Source organism: Eurytemora carolleeae, unplaced genomic scaffold, assembly GCF_000591075.1.
Source record: "Eurytemora carolleeae unplaced genomic scaffold, Eaff_2.0 scaffold33, whole genome shotgun sequence".
Classification (NCBI taxonomy): Eukaryota; Metazoa; Arthropoda; class Copepoda; order Calanoida; family Temoridae; genus Eurytemora; species Eurytemora carolleeae.
In genome coordinates, this window is record NW_019396220.1 from 377,346 (window position 1) to 404,857 (window position 27,512).

Here is a 27,512-nt window from a genome sequence, read left to right on the forward strand (position 1 = left end):
TTTGAAAAGCAACTTTCAAGACAAGGTTGACTTTGAAGTGTCACAATGCCATCTGGCTTTAGGTTACTCACTTTACATACTTTTCTTTATAGCCCTCTAGGCATGTTTCTTTATAGCCCTCTAGGCATGTTTTTTGTGATTATGATTTTGAAGAGAGAGAATTGTAATGCTCTTTTTTAAAAGGAGTAATTGGGAAATTCTGAGAGCTGTGCAGTAGGTATGAAAAGGTTTTTTTAAAAGTGTGTATGCATAAGGGTGTGAACACTTTAACTCAGAGTGCCCTGGCCTTTTTTATTTACTCAGCTCTTGTGTATAGTATAAATACCAATAATTATAATGTATATAATATATGATAGTAAATATCTAATATATATATATAACTATGATGTATATTGTATAAAGTGGAATATACCAATATTCAACCATTTCCTGATACTTCCAATTCTTATCCAAGAATAATCTTAATTTTTTTTTTTTTTTTTTAAATGTTCTTGACATTAAAAAAAAAGTTTGCCACTCTGTCTTTTTTCTTCTTAAATATTGTAAATTAAACGGCTCCTATCTATCCCTGACTTTTGTCTATAAGCAATGCGACATAATAATATTATAAATAATCAATGTTTTGTTGTGATAAAGACAGCGTTGGCCAACGGGCATGAGAAATTATTTATTTCTATCTTTAATCTATTTTGATTTACGGTGGGACCTTTTAGGGATAGAAATTTCAGTGAAAATCCAAAATTTCTAATTTTGGGAATATTTAATATCTATTCTCTCAAAATTGACAAAGAGTTTTGCATTTTAACATAACATTTTTTTAAACGTATTCTTTAGTTTTTAATGTATTTGCAAAAAACTCTAAGTTTTGGACAGTTTTTTTTCATTCCACTGTTGAAAATATGACAGCTGCCATTTGGTACACGGGAAATGCAAGTTTTTAAAAAACACTGTTAAAATAAATATTGAATGAACAAAGGCTCTAGAAATTTTATCAAAATTGATTTGTTAGAAAAAAAGAGACGGAATTGAGTCTTTGTTACAAACTCTAATTTTCTAAACTCTTTTTCGATGTCGTAGACCTGAGATATTTCAAACTTAAAATTCTGTTAAAGATTAATTTTGGAAAATTTGGAATTTGGAAAACTAAATGTCCAGCTAAAAAATTGTCAAACTCTCGAACTCATTTTTAACAGTGAACAACATTGTAATTTTCTTGGAAATTTCGTGATATTAATATTCTTATCTATTATATCTATAGTAGGTTAGCTGGAACAAAACATTGAGCCTGCCTGCCTATCAAACTTATGTTTGTTTATAGTACATAAAATACACAAAGGAATTAAGCCTTTGCTCAAATTTTCGAATCCCTACATCTTTTCAACTTTATTGTGTAAATCTTTGATAATTCAAACTGAGTTTATTAGATCTAACCAAATTCAAAGTTTTAAATATCAGTGGTCCGACGGTCCGACCACGACATTGGGTAGCAAAGATATAGGGATTTTAAAATTACAGTTTGTGGCAAAGAATCAAATCCTTATATTTATAACATTTACATTAGTGGTTCGTCATTAAAACCTCTCTGGTTTTGATTTTTGCACACAAGAAAAGAAAAAAACTACAAAACCTTTTTATTCTCTTTAGTATCTCTACAATAAAAGTACTTATAACCGAGAACATAGAAATTTCATTGCAATTTACTCCAGTTTATCTAAATTGTTTGGTTTGGTCGACATTAAAAAAATTGCCGCAGAAAAAGGTTTAAAAATTGGAAAACCATCAATAAATTGTTTTAGTTTAATGATATGCGAAGAAAAACTGGTGTCAGAGTTCATAGGAATTAGCCACAATGAAAGCATAAATCTATTTCTGAAAAAGATTAAACTTCAAAGAGAACTCTCTCTAGCTAGACGGATTGTATTTATTATTCCTTACAGCTGCTTTGTAAAGAGTTACAGAGATCGATTGAAACCTATGATTTTTTCTTTACTTTTTGGTCTTTGGGTGGCGTTCAGAAAAAATTTTATTTTTCGCTCTATGAATTCCCGAATTGTTACGTCTGATCCGTCAATTTGAACTGTATATGAAAGGAGTTTAGCTTATATCGGGTTTTTATATCCTAAATCTTATTTTTGAAGAAAATCTATACTGTTATGCGTAGCTGATCGTTTGAACTCAGTCTGACGCACAACCCAAACCAAAAAACTCCATAAAGCAAGCCATTCCAGCATTCTTTAGTACCCCATACTACTTTTCGATTAATTTTGGATATAAAAACCCCCTTTGTTGTCGGAATCTTTATAACATTGTAAAAAAAAATATATTCGTGGAAGCCTGATTTTTCACTTTAGAAATATCAGCCTAGTATAACCGCCGTTCTTGAAAATATTTTGAAACTGTCAAAACACGCAGTTTTATCCTTTCATGTTCTGTTCTCTAGACGGACCTGACGTCACATCCGAAAATTCAATGCCGCGGAAAATTGTCAATATGCGATATTTTCACAGCATGTTCTATTGCGTACAAGTACTGTACACGACCAATCATCAAACATCTGTATTCCAGGGATATTTAAGGATCCTTTGAATAGGAAACACAAACTCAAAAAAAAGACTGAATTCATAAATATTATGTTTCATGTTTAAAATTGGAGTATTTCTTTAAAAGTTGTAAAATTTAACCCCTGAATGGGTATTATTTTCAACAAGTGGCCGTGGGATGGCACTCTAAAAACCTATCGTAAAAACGTAGCATTTCGTGCTGGGTCAATGAGCCCACCTTGTGAAAGGAGATAAGCCGTCTGTGTTGTGTAGTCTGTGAATGAAGTACACCAACGAAAGACTAAACTCAAGCACAAAAACGAAATTTAAACTTTAAGTCAGGTCGTGAATAAAGTCTCATGCTTTGTAGAAACCCCTTTTTTTGCATAAAAAAATATATATTATTTTGAATGTATTTGTACTTTTTAAGGGCCAAAATATCGTTGTTCTGATTTTACACCAAGAAGGTTATTATTTACAGTTTTTTCTTCAATTAGCTTAATTCCAAACTGTAGTTTTTTTCATTCGAAAGTTTATTGAATTTAATCTTGCAAAAAAAATTTGTTAAATGAAAAATTATGGAGTCACATCTGAATGCCATTTCTAGCTATTGTATCTTTTTAACCCTATTCCTTGGGGTAGTTTGACCCCCCTTGTAGTTTTTTTTACATAACTCAAAAAGTCTGAGGCTGTTGAAATTTTCTGACTTTTCCTAAATACCCATAGCCCTCCCTTTAGGCCTAAACCCGGGGTTTAATACTAACTGCATGAGGGATTCTATCCTGGTCTTCAAGTACCTCAGCAGGGATAGGGTTAATTAAACATATTTGAAATGGCATGGCCCCGGGCTTATCAAAATGTATATTCTATCATTTTTTGAACATTTTTGTTTGCAAACATTTTAAATTTCACTTGTGTCAGAAACCCTAAACTGGATTTTGCAAGAAAAATTTAAATTTTCGCAGATTTTAAATGTCGAGCATAAGAACTTTCATTTATTATTTATCATATTTGGACATCAAACATGGGATTAAGAGGGGGGTAAATTGTGGCCTTATCTAGAGCATTTTTTCTTTAAACAGTATAAAACAATACAAATAAATTCAAGGATATATCGAATTTTTTTCGTGGATTTTAAAAATTTTACGAAAGTCAAAACGTTTTGTAGACAAATTTTTGTAATTTGTAATGGGCCAGGTCACATGAGGTCCCAAAACAATTTTGGGCGCAATCAGTTCTGCCGTTTTGACGATTATTGGATTCAAACAAACAAACACCCACCCAGACAAAGTGCATATTTATATATATAAGTTTATTTTGTTCTGACAGTAATTTATTTAATTTTCAACCATTTTTATTATTTTTCTCATTGTGGCAAATTTGTTCACAAAACCACAGAAAAGGTTTTTTGTTAGTTGAAATTAAAAAAAACTGCCTCAATAGTTTTAAATTTTAAATTTCAATCAAAACATTTATTTTGAAAAATAATAATTATAAAACATTATAATTAATCCAATGATTAATTATAAAGATTACACAGAGAGATACATTAAGATGTTATTAGAAAAATTTGGGCTAATAAAAATTGTACATGTTTATGTCCTATAATCGTAAATTGTACAACCAGTATGCCTAGTTTTCAAAGTAATTTTGCTGTTTTTCGCAAAATTTTGCGATAATCTGTTTCGTGTAATAACCGAAAATGCAAAAATATGCAAAAAAAATTTTCTTTTTTGGAAAATTTTGCATTTTTTCGCGGAACAGATTAAGATTAAGAAAAATTTATCTCTAGGTGAGTATAAGCCTGGATTAAAAAGTTGAAAAGATCAAGAATACAATATCCAAAGAGTACTCCAACCCAGCCTCCAAACTCTGCAACAAACTCCCAGAACGTGTAGATGTACTCGCTCTTCAGAACCTGGATGCTTCGTGGTTTACGGATTATCAGAGATTTTTGTGCCTAATAAACCAAATAATGGCATATTAAGTAGTTAGATAGCAAAGTTATCAATAAAACAATGTTTTCTAACAAAGTTGTTAATCAGTTGCATTTTTGTATCATTGTAAATTGTAAGCACTCACAATAACATAAAAATGTAATTATTATACATAGAAAAGTCTAATTAAAAAAGAATGCTGAAGATTATCTAAAACAAAAAATTACCTTTTTTTCAGTGTGAAAGAGATCAACACTTAGAATGTCAGTTTTGCACGGATGAAGACATTTTCTTGCACCCTGCTGAAATTTATCAGAAATCTCTGCTAATTTATCTATGTAGAGTTTCACCAGCTTGGTGTTCTCATTTGGAAACTCTTCATAAAGATGGAAACAAAAGTCAGTATTGTCTTGTCCGGAGTTAACACTTTCTTCAACTGGTGGTAGTTTGCATTCCTTATAATTACCAGGGTTCCTAAAATTTGAAGATTAAGGATCGATTTTTTTTAGTTCTAAAAAACTCTTGACTCTTCTCTAATTCTGTAAATTATTTACTTTGCTTGTCTGTCTGTCTGTTATTCTGTCCATTTGTGTCCAACAAACATCAAAATGGACGAAATTATTGGGCCCAAATGTTGTGTGGGGCCTCACATGACCCCGGGGAAGGTTTAAGTAACATCAAAATTGGAAAAAAATTCCTAAAAAATAGTTGAAATTTTGTTTTTAAAGTGCACCAATTAGAAAAGAAAATTTGAAAATTATTTAACATGACCGACTTTTAGAGGAACAGTTAAAAGCTAAAATTATTTACAAGGAAGGGGGCACGAAGCTCCCTGAAAGCCTAGTCTACAAATGTACTTTGCTATGAAATGTATCCACTAAATGTCAAAACAGCCAAACCGATTGGACCATTAATTATTGGAAAATATCTAACAGTCAGAAAAAAGCATAAATTTCAAAGTCTTACTTCAAAAATGGGTAGATACATCCAAATGTATTATTAAACTCCTTAGCGATATACTCATCTCTGCATGAATCAAATTCTATTGAATTAGAGCAACTCTTTTCTTCTTCAATTTCTTGAATTTGTTTAGATTTCAACAATAGAATGTTGCTTTTAGCAAAATCAGTCTGCATTAGCTTCAGCTGTGTATTGGTTGTAATCATGCCAGGAGAATGTAAAAATATTACATCATCTGAATTTTCCCCACTTTTGTGAAAGATTTTTACTTCTCTTTTCTTAAAATTGATGCTTCTACATGTGTAAACCACTTTAGACTTTGCCTGCCAAGTATAAACATCAGATACATCTGTATCATATATCCATGGTTCATCTTCATGTTCCCTTGTATAAGCATAAAAGTAATTTTCCGTTGGAGTTATAACAGGCCATGAATCACATCGTGCACACATTGATATGGAAATATTAAGATTAGAGTCCACATCCATGTATTCCACACTAGTTCCTGTTAAACAACGCTGTAGCTTCAGTATAGAAGATCCTAGCTGCCATACCATAGCAAGAGATATCCCTCCAAGAATGACAAGAAACACAATTTTGCCTGATTTTTGCCTTTTTACCTTGCTTATGTTCTTAAAGGCAAACCCCAAACCTAAAACACTAATACAAGATTAATTAAGGCCAGATCAAAATTGCATAGCATAAAGATAGGGGAGTAAAGGCCAAACTCTGTGTCAAACCTGGCCTGCATGGTACGGTTTCGGTTTGCCATATTAAAGGTTGTCCGCAAGCTTGTGTCTGGGGCATTACATGTCAGTCTAAGCAGTTCCTGCTCAAGCTTAAGTAAATGGAACTTGATCTAACAATAAATATAACTAGCCATTCCTATCCAGGGTACAAGCATTTATCTGGGAGTTGCATTAACTGTACTATGTCTTTTTATAATTGTAAACCATGCTTGGTTCATGAAAGCTATCAGGTGTTTCAAAATTCATAATCTATCGTCATTCTCTACCTACTTTTTTACAGGATTTAAATTATTTGATTTCCAAAAATTGACAACATTATCATTTAAACTTTAACTTAAATTCACTCCATAAGTATTTTCATGTACTTCAGTATATACTTTGTTTTGGTTCCAAATGATGAAATGTTTGTATTGCATGTTAGATACCTGTAACCTAGAAGCAGTCCTGTCCAGCCACCTACTTCACTCACAAAAGCAATGAATCCATAAGAAAAGGAAGCCTTGAAAATTTAAATATTGATTTCATAAATTTTCTATTTTGGAGTTCCAGTAAAAGCTTAGAAAATAGAGTACTATGTACCTTATTAACAATTGTGGAAATAGGAAATTCCAAATCAAAGAAGATAGGGGAGTAAAGGCCGAACTCTGTGTCAAACCCGGCCTGCATGGTACGGTTTCGGTTTGCCATAGTAAAGGTTGTCTGCAAGCTTGTGTCTGGGGCATTACATGTCAGTCTTAGCAGTTCCTGCTCAAGCTTATTAGAGTGATTTCTAAATACTGATTCTTCAATTCCAATCGTCATTGTTTCATTCACTGTAATTCTTAACACCTTTTTAAAATTTGAGTACTGTAAATTTTTTATCAAGTTGTTTAAGATGCAGTCATCATATGTGTAGAGTCTGTTGTATCCATCATCAACAATATTGTGTTGGTCCAAAATTTCAAGGTTTAAACCAGTTTTTAAATAAACCACTTGTCCGTAACTGAGTTCATCATCATAACTAAAGAACTATCTGCTATTTGGTGTTTTAATGAGTTATTGAGTAATAATCTTCAAAATATCTCTATAAGTTTTAGTATGTAAGCAGAAAGTCAATCTTTCAATTTTAATTGTTCTTGCAATTTATTCATTTGGAAAAAGAATAAGTTACCTTGCAATATCAACAGTAGTATCTTTAATGAAAGTAAACCCCTGACTTCTAGACCTTAGAAGTTGACCAGCTAAGTGCACATACACAATCAGTGCTTTGTTGGCTCGAACTTTTACTGTCTTGATATTTTTCCAATTTGATAAGTTAAGTGTATGACAAGTCTCAATGTAAGTCCCGTATTTTGGGGTATTGATTGTGCAGGGAATATAACTGGAACTTGTACTAAACCTTGAATCAAAAATATCCACAGTTGACTCATCTCCCAGTGTCAGTTCAATCCCATCTATTTTTTCGCTGAGCTTTGTGATGTCATTCCAAAAGCTTGACAAATTTCCAAGATAGGTAAAATTTGTGTCTTGCGATAATGCTATACTATACACATTCTCCAAAGAACAAAACGAAACACCAATATCCGGAAGATTTTCCTCAATGTTCACATCCAAATTCGTTGGTTTTACTATCATTTTGCGAGAACAAGACACAAGTATGCCCAATACACCTGCTGTACAAACTAGTTGAAGAAATGTGAAACATCTTGAGATAACCTTTTCAAACAGTTTTTTAGTAATACAATCTTTCAAGTTGACAAATAGACCAAGAAGAGAAATTCCCAAAAATAGCCCAACCCATCCACCAAACTCAGCAATGAATGATATTGCAGAGTAACTTTCTTGCATCTCGGATTTGAGAATTGAAGCTGGAATGCTCATGTAATACCCCGGGATAACATCTTTTAATCTCAATCTTGGCATCAGCAAGAAGGAAAACCAATTTATTGGATTATTACTTATTTCTACTTTGACCTGGATGCAGGGTGGTACACATTTATGATAACTTGTTTGAAAAATGTTCAAAGACAGTTGATTGTTTCCAGAGACATTACAGACTGCACTACTCTGAATTTGATTCCAAAATGGGAACACACACTTATCTTGATGACGTTGATAGATCATACTTTCTACACAAGAATCAAAGGTTTCTGACAATTCTGAACATTTTGTTGCACTTGTAGAAATACGTTTGTGGACATCAATTTGAAGACTAGCTTCAACTATATGGTCAACATGATGTATCTTAGTGAGTGAATTTCTCATTTCTGTCATTAAATTTCCTCTTTTGTGCACATACATATACAATTGCTCTAGATTATAAAATTACTTCAGAGGCTTACTTTAAAGTATTGAGCCACGGCTTAAATTTGAGACCCAGCTCAAATACATGGTTGGTTCCACTTAAAATTGTATTCACTTTTTTAAGATTTAAGCCAGCGCTCAATTGAAAGCAGTATTTGGCGGATTTAAGACGCTGCTCATATTTATTAAATTTGTATACAGATTATATAATTTTCTATAAACTAAAAACCTACTACCTGCATTTTTAGTGGGATTAATTCTAAGTCTATAAAAGTTTGACACATCTTGATTCCAAGTAAAACAAAGCAAAGTATCATCCCCAACATACGGATACATTTTCATGCTTAAATTATTATTGGACTTAAATCATAAAACTTTTGTTTGTGTCATGTCTAATCTCAGAAACATTTTTAAAACATGTGAAGTTGTTCCTATTCATGTAATTAAACCAGTAGAAAAGGTGTCTTTCATTCCTTTTGCACAAATTGTCAGTTGAAATATGGATGTGCAGAAGAACAGAGTTAAACAGCCATATAAACAGAGGTAACAAATGACCCTATCAATATTTTTAAATCATGTTCACGCTAAAAGAATAGTTGGGGGAAGGAGGATTCATGGCTGCCTCCTGAAATTTCCTGATCCAAAACCAGAATAAGCTTTTCCAGAACAGTATTGGATTATATCTTTTTTGTACATGATATTAGTAAACTGTACAGTGTTATGATCCTGCATTAAATGATCGTTCTTCCTACTATAGCTAACAGATATATATACATAAGTTTGATCCTAATCAGATTCTATTTTACCTGAACCCTGATTCAAATGATGAATTCTCAATCTGTGAAATCCATGAAGAACCCTCTAATTGTATCCCATCAAATCCTTCCAGAAGTTCTGAAATATTCCAGAACCTACCGGACTGAACTAGAAAGGATTCAAGAGAGGTTGCATTAAATGGTTCAGCAGTTTTACAAGTATTCTCCTAAAAAAAAAGTTTGTTTTTGCTAATTAATTCTTTATTTGCTTATGTCTGAGTTTTTTTGTGAAATACCTTGTGTACATTTGGGCAGGGCAAGCTAACATTTGGTCCTTAGGTAAACAATAATCAGTCAAAGTCGATTGTATGTATAACCTTTTCATACTTTATATTTAACACTTAAAGTCATTCTTTATTTGTTTATTTTTTTCATTTCTTTACACTGTAAATTGTACAAGCATTATTTAGTTTTTTATTCAATTTTGATGGAATTTATCACACCTAATATTTCCCGTTGTAGGGTGATTAAGTGACTTTATCGCTCTACAACAGTGCGAAAAAGTAACTTTTTCACCCTGCCATTAAATTTTATAACTAATTTGTCTCATTGTAGGGTAATAAAGTTACGTAATCACCCTACAACAGGGTGATTAAGTAACTTTATCGCCTTATAACAGGGCGAAAAAGTAACTTTTTCACCCTGCTATTAAATTTTATACCTAATTTGTCTCATTGTAGGGTGATAAAGTTACTTAATCAAGGGTTCAAGGGTTAGGATCAAACATCCAAACCGACAGACCAACCGAGATCACTGATTTATATAAATCTAGGAGTTTTAAGCAATATTTAGATTTACATAAAAATTTAATTAACTACCCCCGCCCCCCCCCCCTCATAAAATACATTTAGACATTTTTACGATGATTAGATAAAAACTCCACCTACCCAGTGATTCTTCTAATTCTGACTTTATATTCAATTTCTTGCAGATAGAAAGCTTTAGGTCTGGTGCAGCTTCTAAACATAAATATTATACAGGTTGTCCCACGGAACATGACAGTAGAAAGTATTTGAGACATTCAGTCGTCAACCTTCTATCACTTGCATGATTCTTAAAACAATAACAACAACGGGATTTTCAAAATGTGGTCTGTCTTTTTTGTACTTTTATTAAAACCAATGATATTGATAATTGCGTTCAGATTTCAATTTTTTAAATAAAACCAAAATTGTTGAAATATGATTAAAATTGAACACATCTAACATATTGAGAGCACAAAAAAGGCAGACCACATTTTTGAATTTCCAAGACAAGGGGTATTTTGTGACTAATCATATACAAATGTCCCCTCTGGCCGGCCAAACTACAAAACCGAATGGGCTGAATTTTTTTGTGGACACTCATGGGTAGCCTGGGGATGTTATAGGCTAAAATATATTTTTTTTCAAAATATTTTTTTTCACGGGCAACGCCGGACCAGGCCCTACAGCTAGTTTAGTTATAAGGACGTACAAGTAATTATGGATTCTACGTAATGTTTTGCATTTGCAGGAAATGCATGTGCAAATTGCTTGAGGCACATATTAAATATAAACACACCATAAAATAGATATCATATGCAGTGGCAGTGTGTCCAAATAAACTTGAGTATTGGATGAGGATATTTAAATCATCTGTGGTGTTTTTCAAAAGCCAAATGTTGCCACAAAATCAAATTTGCTGAACCTTATATCCTTGCAACCTGGTGGTGTAAACCTTTTTTATTTTAAATGAAGATTATTTGATCTAAAAGAATTAATTGTCTAAAAAATTTAGGTTCTGAGACCTTCGGTTCCATAGATATAGTTATTGAAAATCAGAGTTTGTGACAAAGAATCAATTCCTTAAGTAAAAACGAAGATTGTTCATTTCCTCAGCTGTCTTTTTACTAGAGAAAGGCATCATTTAGTGAGTGGGAAAAAAAACATTTAAATACGAACAAAATTTCAACGAATTTTTTTTTTATGAACGCTGGTGTCATTTAGAAAAATTAGGGAACGATGAACAAACAAATTGTAATGTTCACAGAAATGATAAATAATCGTTTTTCTAAACGAACGGTTTAAAATTGTAAACGAGCCTTTGCATTTTATTTCAGTCAGACGATGAACAAACAATTAAAAAACTTGTTGTAGACTTTTTTCGGAAACACAGCCTAACATGATCTAATTTATCCCTGGTCTATCTTAGCTTTTTACCGAATGAACGATTTTAATTAACAAACGATATTACTGAACAAACAATGTCTCTGATCAAACGTTCTGTTAAAAAGCGAACAAAATAGAACGAAAATAAACAATGGTTCAGCTAAAGAAACAATTAAAAATCTTACTGAATGACTGACAAAAAGCGAACAAAATGGGTCAAATGATTGAATCAAAAAAAAAGAATGTGCCCATCTCTAATTTTTATCATAAATTTTGTCCATACTTAATGTTGCAATTATTAAATTGAAACGGACTTATCTATCTCCCGGAATGTAGTTGAGACAAATATAATAGATGTTTTTAAATAATTCTTGTTGAAAAGCGTAATAGTTCTGGTATGGGAAGTGCAAGTAGAAATGGGTATTTTTGAGAACGAACAACATTTTTGAGAACGTTCGTGTCGTTCTTTAAAAATAAACGAAAACAAGTATTTAAAGATTTTAAGTTGTTTGAACGAACTTTCAAAAGAGTGTGAAAAAACAAGAGTTTTTTTTACTGAGCGAACAAATTTATTTACCGAACAGTTTACTGAACGAACGATTTTACTAAACAAAATTTTTTACTGAATTAACGATTTTACTAAACAAACAATTTTACTGAACGAACGATTTTACTGGACTAACGATTTTACTTAACGATTGGTAATTGATAAAACAAACGAAATAGTTGTAAAATGTACAATCATTTTGAGAGCAAACAATAATTTTTTAAACGATTGAAAAAAAAACCGAAATAAGTCGTTCATGATGAATGAACGAAATGAAAAAAGCTGAACGTGTGCGTCGCTAATGTAAAGAAGTTTTAATGAAAAAATTACCTTGCAGTGGGATTTCATTCATCTGAGTTGACATTGGTGTTCCAGCAAACTTGCACGCTGTGTTGTATCCTTGCTTAAGAGTTATCCCTACACAGACAGCAGTAAACACCATCTTTACAATACATCTTTTCTTAGTTCTTTTTCAATCTATATACAGGGTGTCCCGCGAAACATTGCATCAATTTTAATACAATATTACTGCAACCATATAATATCTTTTATTTTTCATTACAGCCATTTTGAAATTAATTTTAATACAATATTACTGCAACCATATAATATCTTTTATTTTTCTCTTTGTTATCTAACAACTTAACAAATTATGGAAGAAGACATTTTAAACTTTTCACCAACTGTCATGTTTCGTGGGACACCCTGTATTGATAAAGCTCTTTCGTGGGATACCCTGTATTGTATATGATGATTCGATGCTTATATTTTTTAAGTTTATTATAGCTAGAATTGTTTTTGTGAACAAACAACATTTTCAGAGCATACAAAAATGTTCCTGAACGATGGTGTCGTTTAAAAAACGAACAACTTGGATCGTTCAGAAGTCTTTGAAACAAACTTGAAAGAACTATAGTTTTTTTACTGAACGACCAAATTTTTGGAAGAAAATATTTTAAAAGATAGGTCTTTTACTGAACAAACCATTTTTTCACAACAAACTTTTGAGAAGCAATCTATTTTATTGAACAAACGATTTTACTGCACGGATGATTTACTGAACGATCGTTCACTGAGCAAACGAACGAAATAGATGGAAAATAAACAATATTTTTAAGAATGGCACATTCGGCAGGACCAAATTAACCTATTTTATTTGGAACCCCATGGGTACCCTGGGGGTGACATAGGCTAAAGAAGTGTTTTTGGGTCGTTATTTTTAAAGGGTTAGGAATCAAATCCAAAACTTTTGAGGCTGAAATGTGAAGGCTAGGTTTAAAAATAAATGATTATGCTGAAACACAATAAAGATGGTTTGCCTTAAGTGTTCGTTTAAACTCAATAATCATTTTGAAAATTCTATATATCCTCTTTATACAAAATTCTATATATCCTCTTTATACAAAATTCTATATATCCTCTTTATACAAAATTCTATATATCCTCTTTATACAAAATTCTATATATCCTCTTTTTACAAAAGTTTTCACATTATTGAACTTAAACTTTCAAATGTGTATTCGTTTGTATTGTTAGTAACTAGGTGGGAATATTTAAACAGTCACCAAACCATAAATTTCTATTTACTTTGTTTAAGAAAACTTTACAATATATTGTAGAATAATGACATATTTAAACCACTCCTTTTCATCATATTTATACAGGACAACATAACCATCTAAAAACAAATTATTTCTATATAATGTTTTTTTTTTTGTCAGCATAGTTTTACTGAAATCTAAGTATTCCTACTTCTTTCGCACTAATTAGAATATGTATTTATACTTTAAATGGGATGTTGTAACTTCAAGTACCCTCTATGCAGAGATGTCAATGCCCGATTCACAACGGGGCCACCAAAAGTTTTGTCTGATTAAATTTTTAAAATTATAAATCAATCTTTATAGTTTGGAATTTTATTATTTCCTATTGTGAGGTCTCAAAAAAGTGATTAAGCGCTTTTCAATGCAGTGATAACCAGAAAACAATGGAATAGGCAAACGACATTATACAAATACTTAGATGTATTTGATGTGTAACAAAGCAAAAGTTTTACTTTATTTATAAAATCAATAATTTAAAATAACAAAAACATACGAAATTAAGTGTTTAAGGAGAAAATATTTGAAAACCTACAAAAATAGAGGTTGTGGGAATATTTACCCCCAAATCTAAAAAAAAATATAAAAAATAGAAATAAAAGGAATAGGAAAGGAGATAGAAAGTTACATGTTTATTGTTTACACTATATTTAATATAAACTTACAGTTGTAACAACAGTGGCAGACGATAATATCATTAAAGTGAAGACGACTTTCGATTTTCATTTTAATTTATATCAAACTGTTTAACAGTATGGATAGTGGATACACATAAACATACAAGTTAAGAGAAGCTGTCTATTTAAAAAGCTTCTCTTTGATTAATTGTAAACTTTTAATTCAAAAAAAAACCTTGTTAACATTCAAACTATAATAAAAGTCGTCTTCATTGTATTGATATAATCGCTTACCAGACAGTAACAGACTCCTCTTACATATTTACTGTTTGGTATTTATGTAAACGTGTAAGCTGTATATGAAGGGCCAAAAAAAAGTATAGTATGCGACATTAATTGTACGACTTTGTGACGTCGTAGTTCCAATTGTTTTTACTTAACGCATAAAGATGAGAACAGTAAAAATTTTTTCGGAAATTACAATTGTATTGCAGGGGAATTTAAAGTTTTTAAAAGATACTTAAAATGACCTTGAAACTGTGCAGCCCACCATAAATTCTCCATCACATACTCCATCAAAAATGTTAACAACTAGGCCGACTTTAAAGTGTCGCAACTCCTTGTCATTGATTTTACCTCCCTAACTCAGGAAGCTCTCATGTATTCATTTTCATTCATGTATTCATTTTTACGTGAGAGCTTGAAACCTTTGGGATCATTGTGCCCATGGGAGGTCCCTCAATTTGTCATCTTTTTTATAGATATATTGAAGCAAGTAAAATATCATATTGAGGCGATTAAAAAAAAGATTGTTTTGTATTTTGTTTATAGAAATATCGTTTCCTGATTATTAACCCTATAAAGACTGGGGGGTCTGAATCTATGTATAGCCGGGGGAAGCGTTTGGTGCCCCCCCCCCTAGAAAAAGGCCTTTGAGAATAGGTATAGGGTTGAAATGCATGTTCCTATACCAATTTTTCAAGGCCAGCTCAAAGAAAAAAAATTAGACCGATAACTTTAATAGTTCGGGTGCTAGGGAGGGTTGAAAAAATGCCTAAAAAAGGGTAAAAAAATAAGAGAAAAAAAAATTTGTTTTAAAAAATATCAAAGTGTGTGGCTTTTCAAAAATATAGGGTTTCCAGATATGTAACTTTAGTCACAAAAAAGTTATGGGCTATTTTAGATTTTTTTTTCACTGACCGGACTTTTTTCTGCTCTCTGTACCCTACCCTATAAATTAAAAAAAATATTTTTTACCAAAAAATCCTTCGAAGTACTATTCATCAGAAGTCACAAAATGTCACGGTCATGCAAAGTGTCAAAAATGAGAGTGTTAGGACAAAAAAAAACTACGGAGGGGCACCAAACGCCCCCCCCCCCCATCCTGTTTAGGGTTAAAGGGACTGTATGTGTAAATTAAAATGACACTCCATGCCATGGCAATGTTCGGTTCAAAAGGATACTTTTTAAACCTTTATCTGATAAATAATTAGGAAAATATTGTCGTTTTTTTCTAGGTTAAAAGAGGTTATTTGTAATAATTCCTTTATGCTTTTATGTCGTAGAAACCAAAAATAATAATTACTTTTCAAGGTTATAAACTTCTATATCAAATTCATACTTGATCAAACAAAGCTATAAAACTAGGTTACTACCGTTATTAATCAGACATCTTTGTATGAAGGGCCACTTGCCATTACGCATACAGTCCCCTTAATTAATAATTATCCATTAAAGGTCATGTGTTTGTTTCCATAGTAACAGTCATGTCAACAGTTAGACAGTTAGAAACTTTAGTTAATCCAAGGTTATAATGCAAGGAAAGTTAATTGCAGTTGCGTATACTCTGCGTACATATTAAAACCAGTTCTCTCTGGGCGGAATTTGTAAATAAGAATTGATGCATCAGTGTTCGTTTAGTATCCAAGGAGGTTAAAAGGATTAAATTTTGATAAATAATTCACACAATAGTTTCCTATAACCAGACTATTTCATTGTTTTTATATATGAAAGATTGATCCCATGTCAGGCTTCGACATCCATCTTGTGTTTACATTACCGCCAAGAGACAGTACACTGCAGTACAAAAGATGCATACACCTCTGAAATAACTTTCCTTGCATTATAACCTTGAGTTAATCATTCTGAAGTGAATTTTGTACTTGTACGTATTTTACTCGACTTTTACGAACCATAAACATGTAGTTCAGAGATAGTTTTGCATCCTTAGAGCCAATTTTAAGATACTAGGCTTTCAGGGCGCTTAGCATTATCTTTTTGTATACATTGTAAAACAATAAAAAAAATGTTAGCGGATTTTACAAATAATTCATGGATTTTCAAAATTTTATGAAAATCGAATTTTGTTGGAGGAAAATTTTGTAAATTTTAATTATCCATAAACCTTCCCTGGGGTCATGTGAGGTCCCACCTCAGAATATATATACTATAGAATAACATGTGGCACCTGTATTGGTATGACATTGTGAAGATGAAAAGTTAAAAAAAAACGTGGAGTAACTTCACAGGAAGGCCAGGTTTCTGGACTCCGGGAAAATTTAGTGTTGTCTGTGCGAAACATTTTGACAACAAATACGCTTCCGGACGAAAGTTAATTTACAACGGTGTTCCCAGTCTCCATCCTCCCCACCATCCACATCAACAGGAACAGCTAGATAATGGAGAGGGTGAGTCTTGTAGAATACCCCAATTATTTCCATTTTGTTTTGGTTTTCTGTTTCACATTTTGTAAAGAATCAAACTATCGGAAACAGTTTTGAAAATACATGTTTGATTAATTGAAGTAAAGATAAAAAGATAACAAGAAAAGTGAATCTACAAAATCCCCCCTAAGATTACTGAACATCTGGACATTTATGTATTGTACTGCATAACCCCCACAGTCCAACACTTCCCAAACCAAATGCTGCCACCTATATTATATATATTCTGAGGGTCCCACACAAGGTTTGGGCCCGTTTTGACGTTTATTTGATACACACAAACACCTAGACAAGCAAAGTATAGACCGAACATTCTTCCGAACAATATTCAAGGATTTAATATTTTTTTGTAAAAATATAAAATATGTATATATGCCAAGTCCTAACTCAATATTTTACAGATATATTAATTAATTATTAACGAAAACATTTCATCAAGAGAGTCAATGAATAGAAGAACTTGAAATTTTTAAAATTGAATACAATTTAGGGTTAATTTATAATTCAATAAAAATACCTATGACTAAAATAAATATTAAAAAATGCAATTGAGCTTAATCACATTGATCAAATATTATGGTTCTTAAATAGAGGGTAAACCTTTTTAAAAACATAGTCTTTAGTAAAAAATTCTAACAAAATGCACTTTTTGCAGCATACATAAGTTTTTTGTTATTAAATTTTTTTTGAATTATTTTGGTTTCAAATCATTCTTTTTGTTTCAATTTCGAATCCGACGTAGTACGTACCAATTTATAAATGGAGTAGGACTTGAAATTATAGTGGATACACTTTGGGAACATTGAAAAGTGACATAACATTAAAAGCTGTAAAAAGGTTGATTATACTCATAGAGAATAGAATATATATTAGAGTGGAGTTTACTAGAAAAAAATGTGTTAAACGGCCATTTTGTTGTACTGTTTCCATACTGCAGGTGTACTTCACATATTTGCGCTATATAACCTTTTGGGCCCTGGAGCATCATTTTATAAAAATCTAAAATTAATATTAAAAGAAAACCAAATTATGAAATAGGCTGGTTTCATAATTGACCAATGATCATTTCACATAAACTCTATGCCTTTCACTTTACAAACGATGATTTTTCGTTATAACTAATTCATTTTATAAAGTTAATTTAACAGCTTGAAAAATTCGAAATTGAAATGGATAGTCTAGGGAACATACTGTTTTAATGTACTCTACTGCATATAATTTGTGAACATTTACATGATTTGTACACTTTGAACTCCCTTTCAGGCTGAAAGGGACTGACAAAATTCATATCGAGGGATTTTCTAAATTCTACTCTAATATATATTCTATTCTCTTTGATTATACTCTATATACCCCACCCCCACCCCTCCCACATCACCCATCCTGCTTGAAGGGTTAGCCCGTAAATCTCCAGTCCTATCTAAATGTCTTTTCTGTGAAATCTGATGAAATAAAATGCCAAGATGGCCGCGGATGACAATAGGGTTTAAAAATAGTTTTCTCAAGGGCTCTGTTGAGAGTTTTAATGGATCCGTTATTAAATTTTTTTTCTTTTTCTTTCTAAATAAAGAATTTTTGATTTTCTTATTTTAAGAATATGTTTCACAGATTTTGATGACTTGAAAATTTAAAAAAACATTTTGTGAACATTTAGATTGATCGGAGCGTTGCATCAGGGGTTAATCATTTTCAGTTTTTCCTAAATTTTTCAAACTTTCTTTTTGATCGAGTTCGAAAGTCACACTTAAATATTGAATTAAAATTTTAGAAATTACAAAACCAGCCTTGTTATTTCGTAGCTACTTTAGTTTTGATTTTATGCAGTTTATTTTATTACGGAACCGTCAAGTAAAACAAGATTACGGAACCGTCAAGTATGACAAGATTACGGAACCGTCAAGTATGACAAGATTACGGAACCATCATAAAGTTCTCTGAAAAAACGTTTTCGAAAAGAAAGTCCTAAATTTTAGCACTTAAAAAGTCCGGTTGAAAAAAGTTCTAGAAATAAAAAGTCCTAGAAATAAAAGTCTCTGAGACTTTATTTCTAGGACTTTTTTTCGGGTTTCAGTATGATTTTATACAAAAACATCCCTGTTTGGTAAAAAAAATGTAAAAGGATGTTTTGAACCATGAAAAAAAGTGGCTTGATATTAAAAAACACCCCGGGCAATATTCAATATGCAGATTTATAGAAGAAAAGTCTTTTTTATGAAAAAGGCTTTTTTTTTCTTCGGATATATTTTCTTTAGAGTCCAAAACTAAACAACGAAAAATTCTTAAATTTTAAGTTTCAACTTAAATGCCACTCCTGACTTAATTTAAACCTGAATTTTAACTCTAGAGTTAAATATTTAACTCGACGAAATCGACGAGTTAATATTTAAACCCAGGATTCCCGTCTTGAAATCGACGAGTTAATATTTAAACCCAGGATTCCCGTATTGAAATCGACAAGTTAATATTTAAACCCAGGATTCCCGTCTTGAAATCGACGAGTTAATATTTAAACCCAGGATTCCCGTCTTGAAATCCCCCATTTTCCCAATTTGTCCACCAATCAATCATCATTCAGCAGGGGCGTACGAGAGCATTTCTGTAGGGGGGGGGGGGCACATTTTTACGCGGAGCGTACAAAAAATTTTTTTGTGCCCCCTCCCCCCTCGTCAACATTGTGCTCCCCCCTTAAAAACCCCTTTTTTGAAAAAATATTGATACTTTTAACCATTCGATCATATACACACTTCCATATTACAAGTGTTAAAATTATTTATGTAATTATGTAATTTATGAACTCATCAGACAATCCCTTTTAATACTGTGGTGTGAGCTTCAAGGAATGAAAAATATAGATGGAAACGTTTCTAAAAAACTATCTATATTTTCATAGAATCGATACATATTGTTTTATAAATTATGATTTCAAATATATATTTACACTGAAGCCAGTATTGTTTAACGCTTTTTTATGAAACTCTTTTAGTTAAGGGCAAAAGTGAGATTTAAAAGTATTTTTTTTTATATGATGTAATTATACTTAAATGGAATACATGCATAATTTCAAGTGACCCTCCTTTATATAGTGGCAGTGATGTACCTTTGAAACCTTCATTTCTCCATCGTTTCTGAAGCAAGAAATGCACAAGTCACTTTTGTAGAGAAACCACAAATAAAAATAATCAGTTTTTAAAATGGGAAACATGGGTATTTAATAAAATACTTGATCAGACATAGCTTTGAACGGTATTGACGTGAATCAGAATATATTTTATTTCTTTTCTTAATCTTTTAGTTCGGGTGAGTGCAATATAGAATGTAGATTGCCGGAGGAAGGGAAATGCAAGCAGATGTAATATGAAAAGAGCCCCCCCCAAGGGTGCCCCCCCTCGTACGCCCCTGGAAAACGGCATTTAATTTTACAATATCTTAAAAAGTGAAAACATTGATTGAATAGATTTCATGATTTAGATTAATTAATGTTTCAAAGGAAGAAGCAATCATTGAGTCAGTTTTGAATCATCAAATAAATCTCATGAACTAAAAATATATTTTTAAAAATGTAGAAATCTTGATTTTTTTCTTCTTCTGAGGTTTGTGTTGAAACAACAAGTTATTAATCATATACCCGTCTCACGTTAAACTAAAGTAAACTGCACGTTAGATTGAACTCTTACATGTTTTCAATCATATACTCGTCTCACGTTAAACTAAAGTAAACTGCACGTTAAATTGTACTCCTACATGTTTTCAATCATATACCCGGCTCACGTTAAATTAAGGTAAACTGCACGTTAGATTGAACTCTTACATGTTTTCAAACATATACCCGTCTCACATTAAACTAAAGTAAACTACACGTTAGATTGAACTCTTACATGTTTTCAATCATATACTAGTCTCACGTTAAACTAAGGTAAACTGCACATTAGATTCAACTCTTATATGCTTTCAATCATATCTCCGTTTACTGAAGAGTTATTGAGAAGAACAAAAAATGTTTTGAATTTCTAATTTGCCTTTCTCATCCTTGAACGTGAAGTTAAAACTCAAAAGTCTGAAAAAGATGAAAAAAGTGCTACTGCAGTACAAAACTCAAAGTACCACAAAAATATTTTTGTTTGCAAAAAGGTTAATCAACTAAATGAACAAAATAGATTTAAATCAACTAAAATATTTTTCTCTCTGTTATAGACAAATGTGAAAAAATGTGCCTTTTACAAATAGAGCTAAATACAATTGATCCTGTTCCTTCCTTTTAAAGATTCCCTGCTGTGTGTAAGAAGATCAGTATTTACATAAAGTCTGGTCAGTATATTCTTCAGTTGGATTCTGACCTTCATCCTGCGTTCACCTATCTCCTTCTCAACCCCTGATCCAGGTTTGAAGATTTCAACGCCTGATCCGGCAATATTGAGCTTGGAAATCCCTATATACACATGTAGACAGATACAGGTTTCATCGGTCCATTCATCCTTATATTCACTTCCGTATTCCGAGGAATGTTTGTTCATAACTCTGCGGTGGCATCATTAAGATCAGTCGTAATTTTCAGATCATAGAGACAATACTCGTTCAAAATACTAATTATGGGCCATAGATATGGCTTTGTTTACTTACATTACAACTGAAAATTTTGTGTTAAAATCACAATTCTTTTGCACAAATTAGATTAAAAATGTCTCAGTAATAGCTATGATTCCCAATCTCATGCATCTTACCTTTTAATTCAATATAAAGATATAATTCTTGTAGATATACATGACTAACCACTATAAATCCTACTGCTATAAAACATGTTCATTTTTAACAAAAAAAAACACACATTTGTTTTTAGTGTCAGTTTAAGGAAGCAAATGACAAAACTATTGCAACTTTCGAATCATCTGTGTAACACGATCTTATAAACTGTTGACAAAATAAAATTTTAGTCTCTATTTACTTACAGTCGCTTACATGTTATTTGAGCATTCATACCCACAGTTTAAAAAATTCAATTTTTTACATTTTTAAAAATATTTTTTTTTAGAATGAAGTCAGTTGTTCTCTCACTTGCACTCTGTTCCTGCATTCTAGCAATTGAGGTAAAACATAGCAAAGTATATATTTTCAAAAATGTTCATGTTCTTTGATTAAACCGAAAATTTGAACTTGATTAACCTCGCGGATAGTGTTGTTAAACTTCCAAGACTTCCTAACTGTTAGAAGTTAAGATTTGATTTTAGAAAACTTTAATATTTGTTTCCAAAAAAATTATCGCTTTTTGCAAAATGTAAGAAAAACAAAGAATTCCTGTTATTGGCCCCTGACAGAAAATAAAGACAAAATACGATCCAAATCTAACCAACGAAATACATATTACTATTTATACATTATTTTACAGACATCTAAATACTTATAAATAAAAAATAATTAAGCCAAAATTCGGCCGAAAAAATTCAAAAGGACGTCTTCAAATATAAAATAGGAATTTACTTTTAAGGCAAATGTAGATCTAGTAAAAATGTTCTCATTTCTCATTACAGTTCAAGAAAAATATGATTTGGTATTAAGTCACAAAAATGCAGCATTTTGGTTCGATTTTAAAGCAGTGACATTCTATGTTTGATTAATTTTTCAAAAATGATTTTTTGGGTTTCATAGCAAATAAAATTATTTAGATATTACAAGAAAAACAAATGCTTCAACTAATTTATATTATAAAATTTTAATTGTAAGAAAAAGAGTTTTAGAAATATAATGTTTTGAATTTCCAGGCACAGAGAGACCCATTGCCTGGGACTTACAGGATGGTCTCATCTGATAGGGTTTGTATCTTTTTGTATCAACATAAAGTGCTTAATTGACCCCCAATTAAGATTTTAGAAATTGATTAAATTTGATGAAAATGTCAAAAAAAAATGTTCTAAACTAGAAAATTTCTTGTCGTTATTCCAATTTTATAACTTTTATACATAGAATAATTTTAAGTAAATAAATCGTTTTTTTCCAGGGCCGGAATTTTATATACAAAGCGTCTCTAATGATATTGGATTATGTCCAAGCTTTTACGCGAACTTATTTTAAAATTTCTTAAAAATCTCAAGCTATGCTCTATCCAATATGATGGGCATTTGCCATTTTCTGTTGTGCGCAAATGCCCCGTAAAATTCCAAAACAGAGAGAGGGGGATTGAATTTTGTAGATAATAACATCTGTGGGATGCATTCGTAGAGACTGGCAGCTGGTGTGGCCGCAGAGTTAGGCCCAGAAAGTGTCAGAACTTAACCTAACCCGTGGCCGCAGCGCTCGGCCCCCTAGCCTGTCCTAGCCGCAGCGCTCGGCCCAGAAAGTGTCTTAACATAACCTAACCCTAAATAAATACTAATTTAATTATTTTTCTGGATCTACAAAATTCAATCCCCTCTCTCTGTTTTGGAATTTTACTTGGCATTTGCGCACAAAAGAAAATGGCAAACCCCAATATGATGTGGGACACTCCAATTGCATGTCTCTAAGGGGTGGGGGAGGAGGGGCAAATTAATGTTTTTATATGTTTTAAGTTCGACTTTTTGTTTAGTTTGATGACTATCTGCAAGCTCTGGGTGTGAACGGATTAGTGCGTAGTATAGCTGCAGGAATAGTTCCAACTAATGTTATTGAGATTGATTCTTCAGGGAGATATACTGTTAGGTAATAAATATGTTTGGTCGGCGTTTCCATCAATACCATGAAGACGACGTTTATTTTTCAATTTACAAGTTTAAAAGTAAACATTGAAATAATCTTTGCTAATTTACAGCTTCCCTTTTTTCCATTTTTTTAAGGCTTGCTTTTATAAATCATAATTCAAATAGAAAGTCGTCTTCATTGTATCGATATATATGACGATGACTGAATATATAATAAAGTAGTTATTTCTGTTTGTCTGTTTGTACATCCGATCATAATTTGAAAACCATTGACTGATTTGCTTTTTAAATCGTTAGAACCACGGAAATGTCCTTGGCTTGGTATAAAAAATCCTAAATTGAGTGGGATGACTTGAATAGAGAAACTTTTGTTTCCAGGCAAAGTCAGGTTCCCAACTAAGTATTGCTACATTGAATAGGGAAATATTATATATGTAGTAAAGTAATTTATTTTTATTATTAACTGATAGCTATTGCTTTTTCTGATGTTGTATTTTTTAAGGACTTTGACACCCCTAAGAAATTCTGAGATTTCGTTCCGGCTTCAGCAGCCTTTCGTTGAAAACACTTCAGATGGTAGAAAAGTTACAACAGTCGCTACACGCTCCGGTAATAATAATAATAATAATAATAATAATAAAATTAATAATAATAATAATAATAATAATAATATTAATGTGTCAGGTAATGTGTTGACCCTAAACCAGCGAGGGAGTGGGGGTCAGAAGAGCACAACGATTGTGAGAGAGATAAACGGTGATACAATGATCAACAGGCTCATTGTAGACAACGTGACCAGTGTCAGAGTGTTCAAGAGAATCAACTAAACACGTGACGAATGACTAAACACGTGATTTACTTGTTGTTTGCTACAAACTGTGAAACTCATATTATGCAATACAGTACAGTATATTACGGTGCAGTATAGCGTTCTTTTGTACAGTACGGTACAGTAAAGTACAGTAAAGTACAGTACAGTACAGTACAGTACAGTACAGTACAGTACAGTACATTACAATACAGTACAATACAGTACAGTACAGTACAGTACAGTACAGTATAGTACAGTACATTTCAGCACATGACTGTTCAGTACAGTACATCAGAGAATATTATAGCAGAATACAACATATAACAATCAATTAGTGCAGCGCAGTACGGTGCAGTACATATTGTGAATACGTGTTAAATGCCAGCTTTAAACAATGCTTGTTAAACTATGCAACTTTCTTTTTTGTTACTTTTATGCTTAAAATTATCAAAATTTTCGAAATAAAAGATGTTTTCTTCTTTTGAAATTAGTTTTTTAGTTTTTTTTTAATTCCTCTTGCCAGTGTTGATTAACATGTTTTGCTTTAAACTTCTGCGGGCCGTCAAAATGTTGCCTAGTGTAAGGAAAGCTATCTGTTAAGAATAAACAATTTTGAAACCTGCAAAATTTCTCAGATTTTTGTGGAACCAAAGGTCTAAAAAACATGATTTCTATTGAAAACATTTTTGCACTTCTCAATTGCGAAAATAAGAGGAGTTATTTAAAGGGCACGGCTATGTAAGGTAGTTGAACTGAGTATGCAGTGTTGTGGAAAGCTTCTTTCGGATTCATTTGAGACATATTAAACGTTTTAAAGATCTGTAAATCCTGAGTTTGAGCGCAAATTCGATGTTCAAAACTCCTTTGGGGGTGGATGCGTTTTCAGAATTAGTTTTTTTAAGTTATTAAATAACGTCGACATTAAATGTAAAAAAGTTCTACAATAAACTAGAGACGTCATGTATAGGAACATGTTGAGAAAATAAAAATTAATCTTTTCATCGAAAATAAGTAATCTTGTTCAATTATTAGTTTCTATTATCTCATTATTCTGGTTTTTCATTATTCACAAAGATTTTCGCAGATTTTCTAGAATTATTATTGAAAAGACGACATTTGAAGAATTTGAAGAAATCTGCGAATAAATTCAAAGAAAATTAGAAATTCAATATAATTATGAAAACGAAATAATTGATTTGAGCGTTGATTTATCGACAAATTTCTTTTGAGAAATATGTTCCTAACCATCCAATTAGATAACTGTATTATTATTACTTTATTTTTCGTTGTTGTTATTTGATAATTTAAAAAAACTAATTCTGAAAACGTATCCACCCCCAAAGGAGTTTTGAACGTCGAATTTTCGCTCAAACTCAGGATTTACAGATCTTTAAAAAATTTAATATGTCTCAAATGAATCCACAACACTGCATACTCAGTTCAACTACCTTACATAGCCTTTAAAACATGTTTCAAACCTACGGACAGTTTACTTTAGATTGACGTTTGTAGAATCTGTGTCATCATTATTATATTTGTGTAAACTTTATTGTTTTAATAGCCTGCCTAATAGGTAGAACAAATGTTAAATGGCTTTTAGTGTTGTAGTATTATAATCAAATATAGTGCATATCTAAAACACAAATCAATATTGATTTGACAAATTGGCGAATTAAAGTGGAAATGGTGTAAGAGGACTTCAAAATACCTATACAAATTGTTCAGAAATCTCCTACATGGTTAATAAGCCACATAGGATGCTACTCTAAATACGAACTAAAACTCGTCTAATATTACAATCCAAAAGTTAAGTTCAGATATAATTACGTTCATGTTGTACGGATTCATTAGTATAAGGAAACAGACGGTATAAATTCCTTAGGAAACAGACGGTATAAATTCCTTAGGAAACAGACGGTATAAATTCTTTAGGAAACAGACGGTATAAATTCCATAGGAAACAGACGGTATAAATTCCTTATGAAACAGACGATATAAATTCCTTAGGAAACAGACGGTATAAATTCTTTAGGAAACAGACGGTATAAATTCCATAGGAAACAAGCGGTATAAATTCCTTAGGAAACAGGCGGTATAAATTCCATAGGAAACAGACGGTATAAATTCCACATGAAACAGGCGGTATAAATTCCTTAGGAAACAGACGGTATAAATTCCACATGAAACAGATGGTATAAATTCCTTAGGAAACAGACGGTATAAATTCCACATGAAACAGACGGTATAAATTCCTTAGGAAAGAGGCGATATAAATTCCTTAGGAAACAGACGGTATAAATTCCACATAAAACAGGCGGTATAAATTCCTTAGGAAACAGACGGTATAAATTCCACATGAAACAGGCGGTATAAATTCCTTAGGAAACAGACGGTATAAATTCCACATAAAACAGGCGGTATAAATTCCTTAGGAAACAGACGGTATAAATTCCAACAGGCGGTATAAATTCCTTAGGAAACAGACGGTATAAATTCCACATGAAACAGGCGGTATAAATTCCTTAGGAAACAGACGGTATAAATTCCATAGGAAACAGGCGGTATAAATTCCACATGAAACAGGAAGTATAAATTCCTTAGGAAACAGACGGTATAAATTCCACATGAAACAGGCGGTATGAATTCCTTAGGAAACAGACAGTATAAATTCCATAGAAAACAGACGGTATAAATTCCATAGGAAACAGGCGGTATAAATTTCTTAGGAAACAGGCGGTATAAATTTCTTAGGAAACAGGCGGTATAAATTACTAAGGAAACAGATGGTATAAATTCCTTAGGAAACAGACGGTATAAATTCCTTAGGAAACAGGCGGTATAAATTCCTTAGGAAACAGACGGTATAAATTTCACATGAAACAGGCGGTATAATTTCCTTAGGGAACAGACGGTATAAATTCCACATGAAACAGATGGTATAAATTCCACATGAAACAGATGGTATAAATTCCACATGAAACAGACGGTATAAATCCCACATGAAACAGGCGGTATACATTCCTTAAAGTAGTCTCTAAGGATTAATACTTTCAGGGTAACCCGGAATAACCGTTCGTTGCTCTCCTTTGATAAACTAAGTTTTTCCGTCCGTCGTAATACAAAATTGCAAAT

The 27,512-nt window shown here is 31.9% G+C and overlaps 3 protein-coding genes across 3 annotated transcripts; 1 reads left to right on the forward strand and 2 right to left on the reverse strand.

Annotated features, from left to right (window-relative positions):
- Nucleotides 1–4,253: 4,253 nt before the first annotated feature.
- LOC111698528 (uncharacterized) lies at nucleotides 4,254–6,088 on the reverse strand. Its single transcript, XM_023468883.1, has 3 exons — nucleotides 5,444–6,088; nucleotides 4,705–4,951; nucleotides 4,254–4,500 (listed from the first exon to the last, which is right to left on the reverse strand). The coding sequence occupies exons 1-3, from the start codon at nucleotides 5,992–5,994 to the stop codon at nucleotides 4,312–4,314; spliced, it is 987 nt and encodes a 328-aa protein (XP_023324651.1). The 5' UTR covers nucleotides 5,995–6,088; the 3' UTR covers nucleotides 4,254–4,311.
- A 3,054-nt stretch (nucleotides 6,089–9,142) lies between these two features.
- Nucleotides 9,143–12,402, reverse strand: LOC111698529 (uncharacterized). Its single transcript, XM_023468884.1, has 4 exons — nucleotides 12,291–12,402; nucleotides 10,172–10,243; nucleotides 9,521–9,558; nucleotides 9,143–9,451 (listed from the first exon to the last, which is right to left on the reverse strand). Exons 1-4 carry the CDS (start codon nucleotides 12,400–12,402, stop codon nucleotides 9,272–9,274), a joined length of 402 nt encoding a protein of 133 aa, XP_023324652.1. The 3' UTR covers nucleotides 9,143–9,271.
- Nucleotides 12,403–21,176: 8,774 nt separating this feature from the next.
- Nucleotides 21,177–24,408, forward strand: LOC111698539 (fatty acid-binding protein, adipocyte). The gene is made up of 6 exons (XM_023468892.1): nucleotides 21,177–21,279; nucleotides 21,928–21,982; nucleotides 22,655–22,705; nucleotides 23,458–23,570; nucleotides 24,072–24,178; nucleotides 24,254–24,408. Exons 2-6 carry the CDS (start codon nucleotides 21,929–21,931, stop codon nucleotides 24,394–24,396), a joined length of 468 nt encoding a protein of 155 aa, XP_023324660.1. The 5' UTR covers nucleotides 21,177–21,279; nucleotide 21,928; the 3' UTR covers nucleotides 24,397–24,408.
- The last annotated feature ends 3,104 nt before the right edge of the window (nucleotides 24,409–27,512 follow it).

What these genes read in the sequence shown, in the direction of transcription:
- LOC111698528 (XM_023468883.1), bottom strand. Translation starts at nt 5,994, where the DNA reads ATGGTATGGCAGCTAGGATCTTCTATACTGAAGCTACAGCGTTGTTTA. An exon ending in TGTATCTACCCATTTTTGAA is followed by an intron (nt 4,952 to 5,443) that starts GTAAGACTTTGA and finishes TTCAAATTTTAG; the next exon opens with GAACCCTGGTAATTATAAGG. An exon ending in TCTTTCACACTGAAAAAAAG is followed by an intron (nt 4,501 to 4,704) that starts GTAATTTTTTGT and finishes TTGGTTTATTAG; the next exon opens with GCACAAAAATCTCTGATAAT.
- LOC111698529 (XM_023468884.1), bottom strand. Translation starts at nt 12,402, where the DNA reads ATGGTGTTTACTGCTGTCTGTGTAGGGATAACTCTTAAGCAAGGATAC. An exon ending in AGAATTAGAAGAATCACTGG is followed by an intron (nt 9,559 to 10,171) that starts GTAGGTGGAGTT and finishes TGTTTACCTAAG; the next exon opens with GACCAAATGTTAGCTTGCCC. An exon ending in CCTGCCCAAATGTACACAAG is followed by an intron (nt 9,452 to 9,520) that starts GTATTTCACAAA and finishes CTTTTTTTTTAG; the next exon opens with GAGAATACTTGTAAAACTGC.
- LOC111698539 (XM_023468892.1), top strand. Translation starts at nt 21,929, where the DNA reads ATGAAGTCAGTTGTTCTCTCACTTGCACTCTGTTCCTGCATTCTAGCA. An exon ending in CCTGCATTCTAGCAATTGAG is followed by an intron (nt 21,983 to 22,654) that starts GTAAAACATAGC and finishes TTGAATTTCCAG; the next exon opens with GCACAGAGAGACCCATTGCC. An exon ending in AACAGTCGCTACACGCTCCG is followed by an intron (nt 24,179 to 24,253) that starts GTAATAATAATA and finishes TTAATGTGTCAG; the next exon opens with GTAATGTGTTGACCCTAAAC.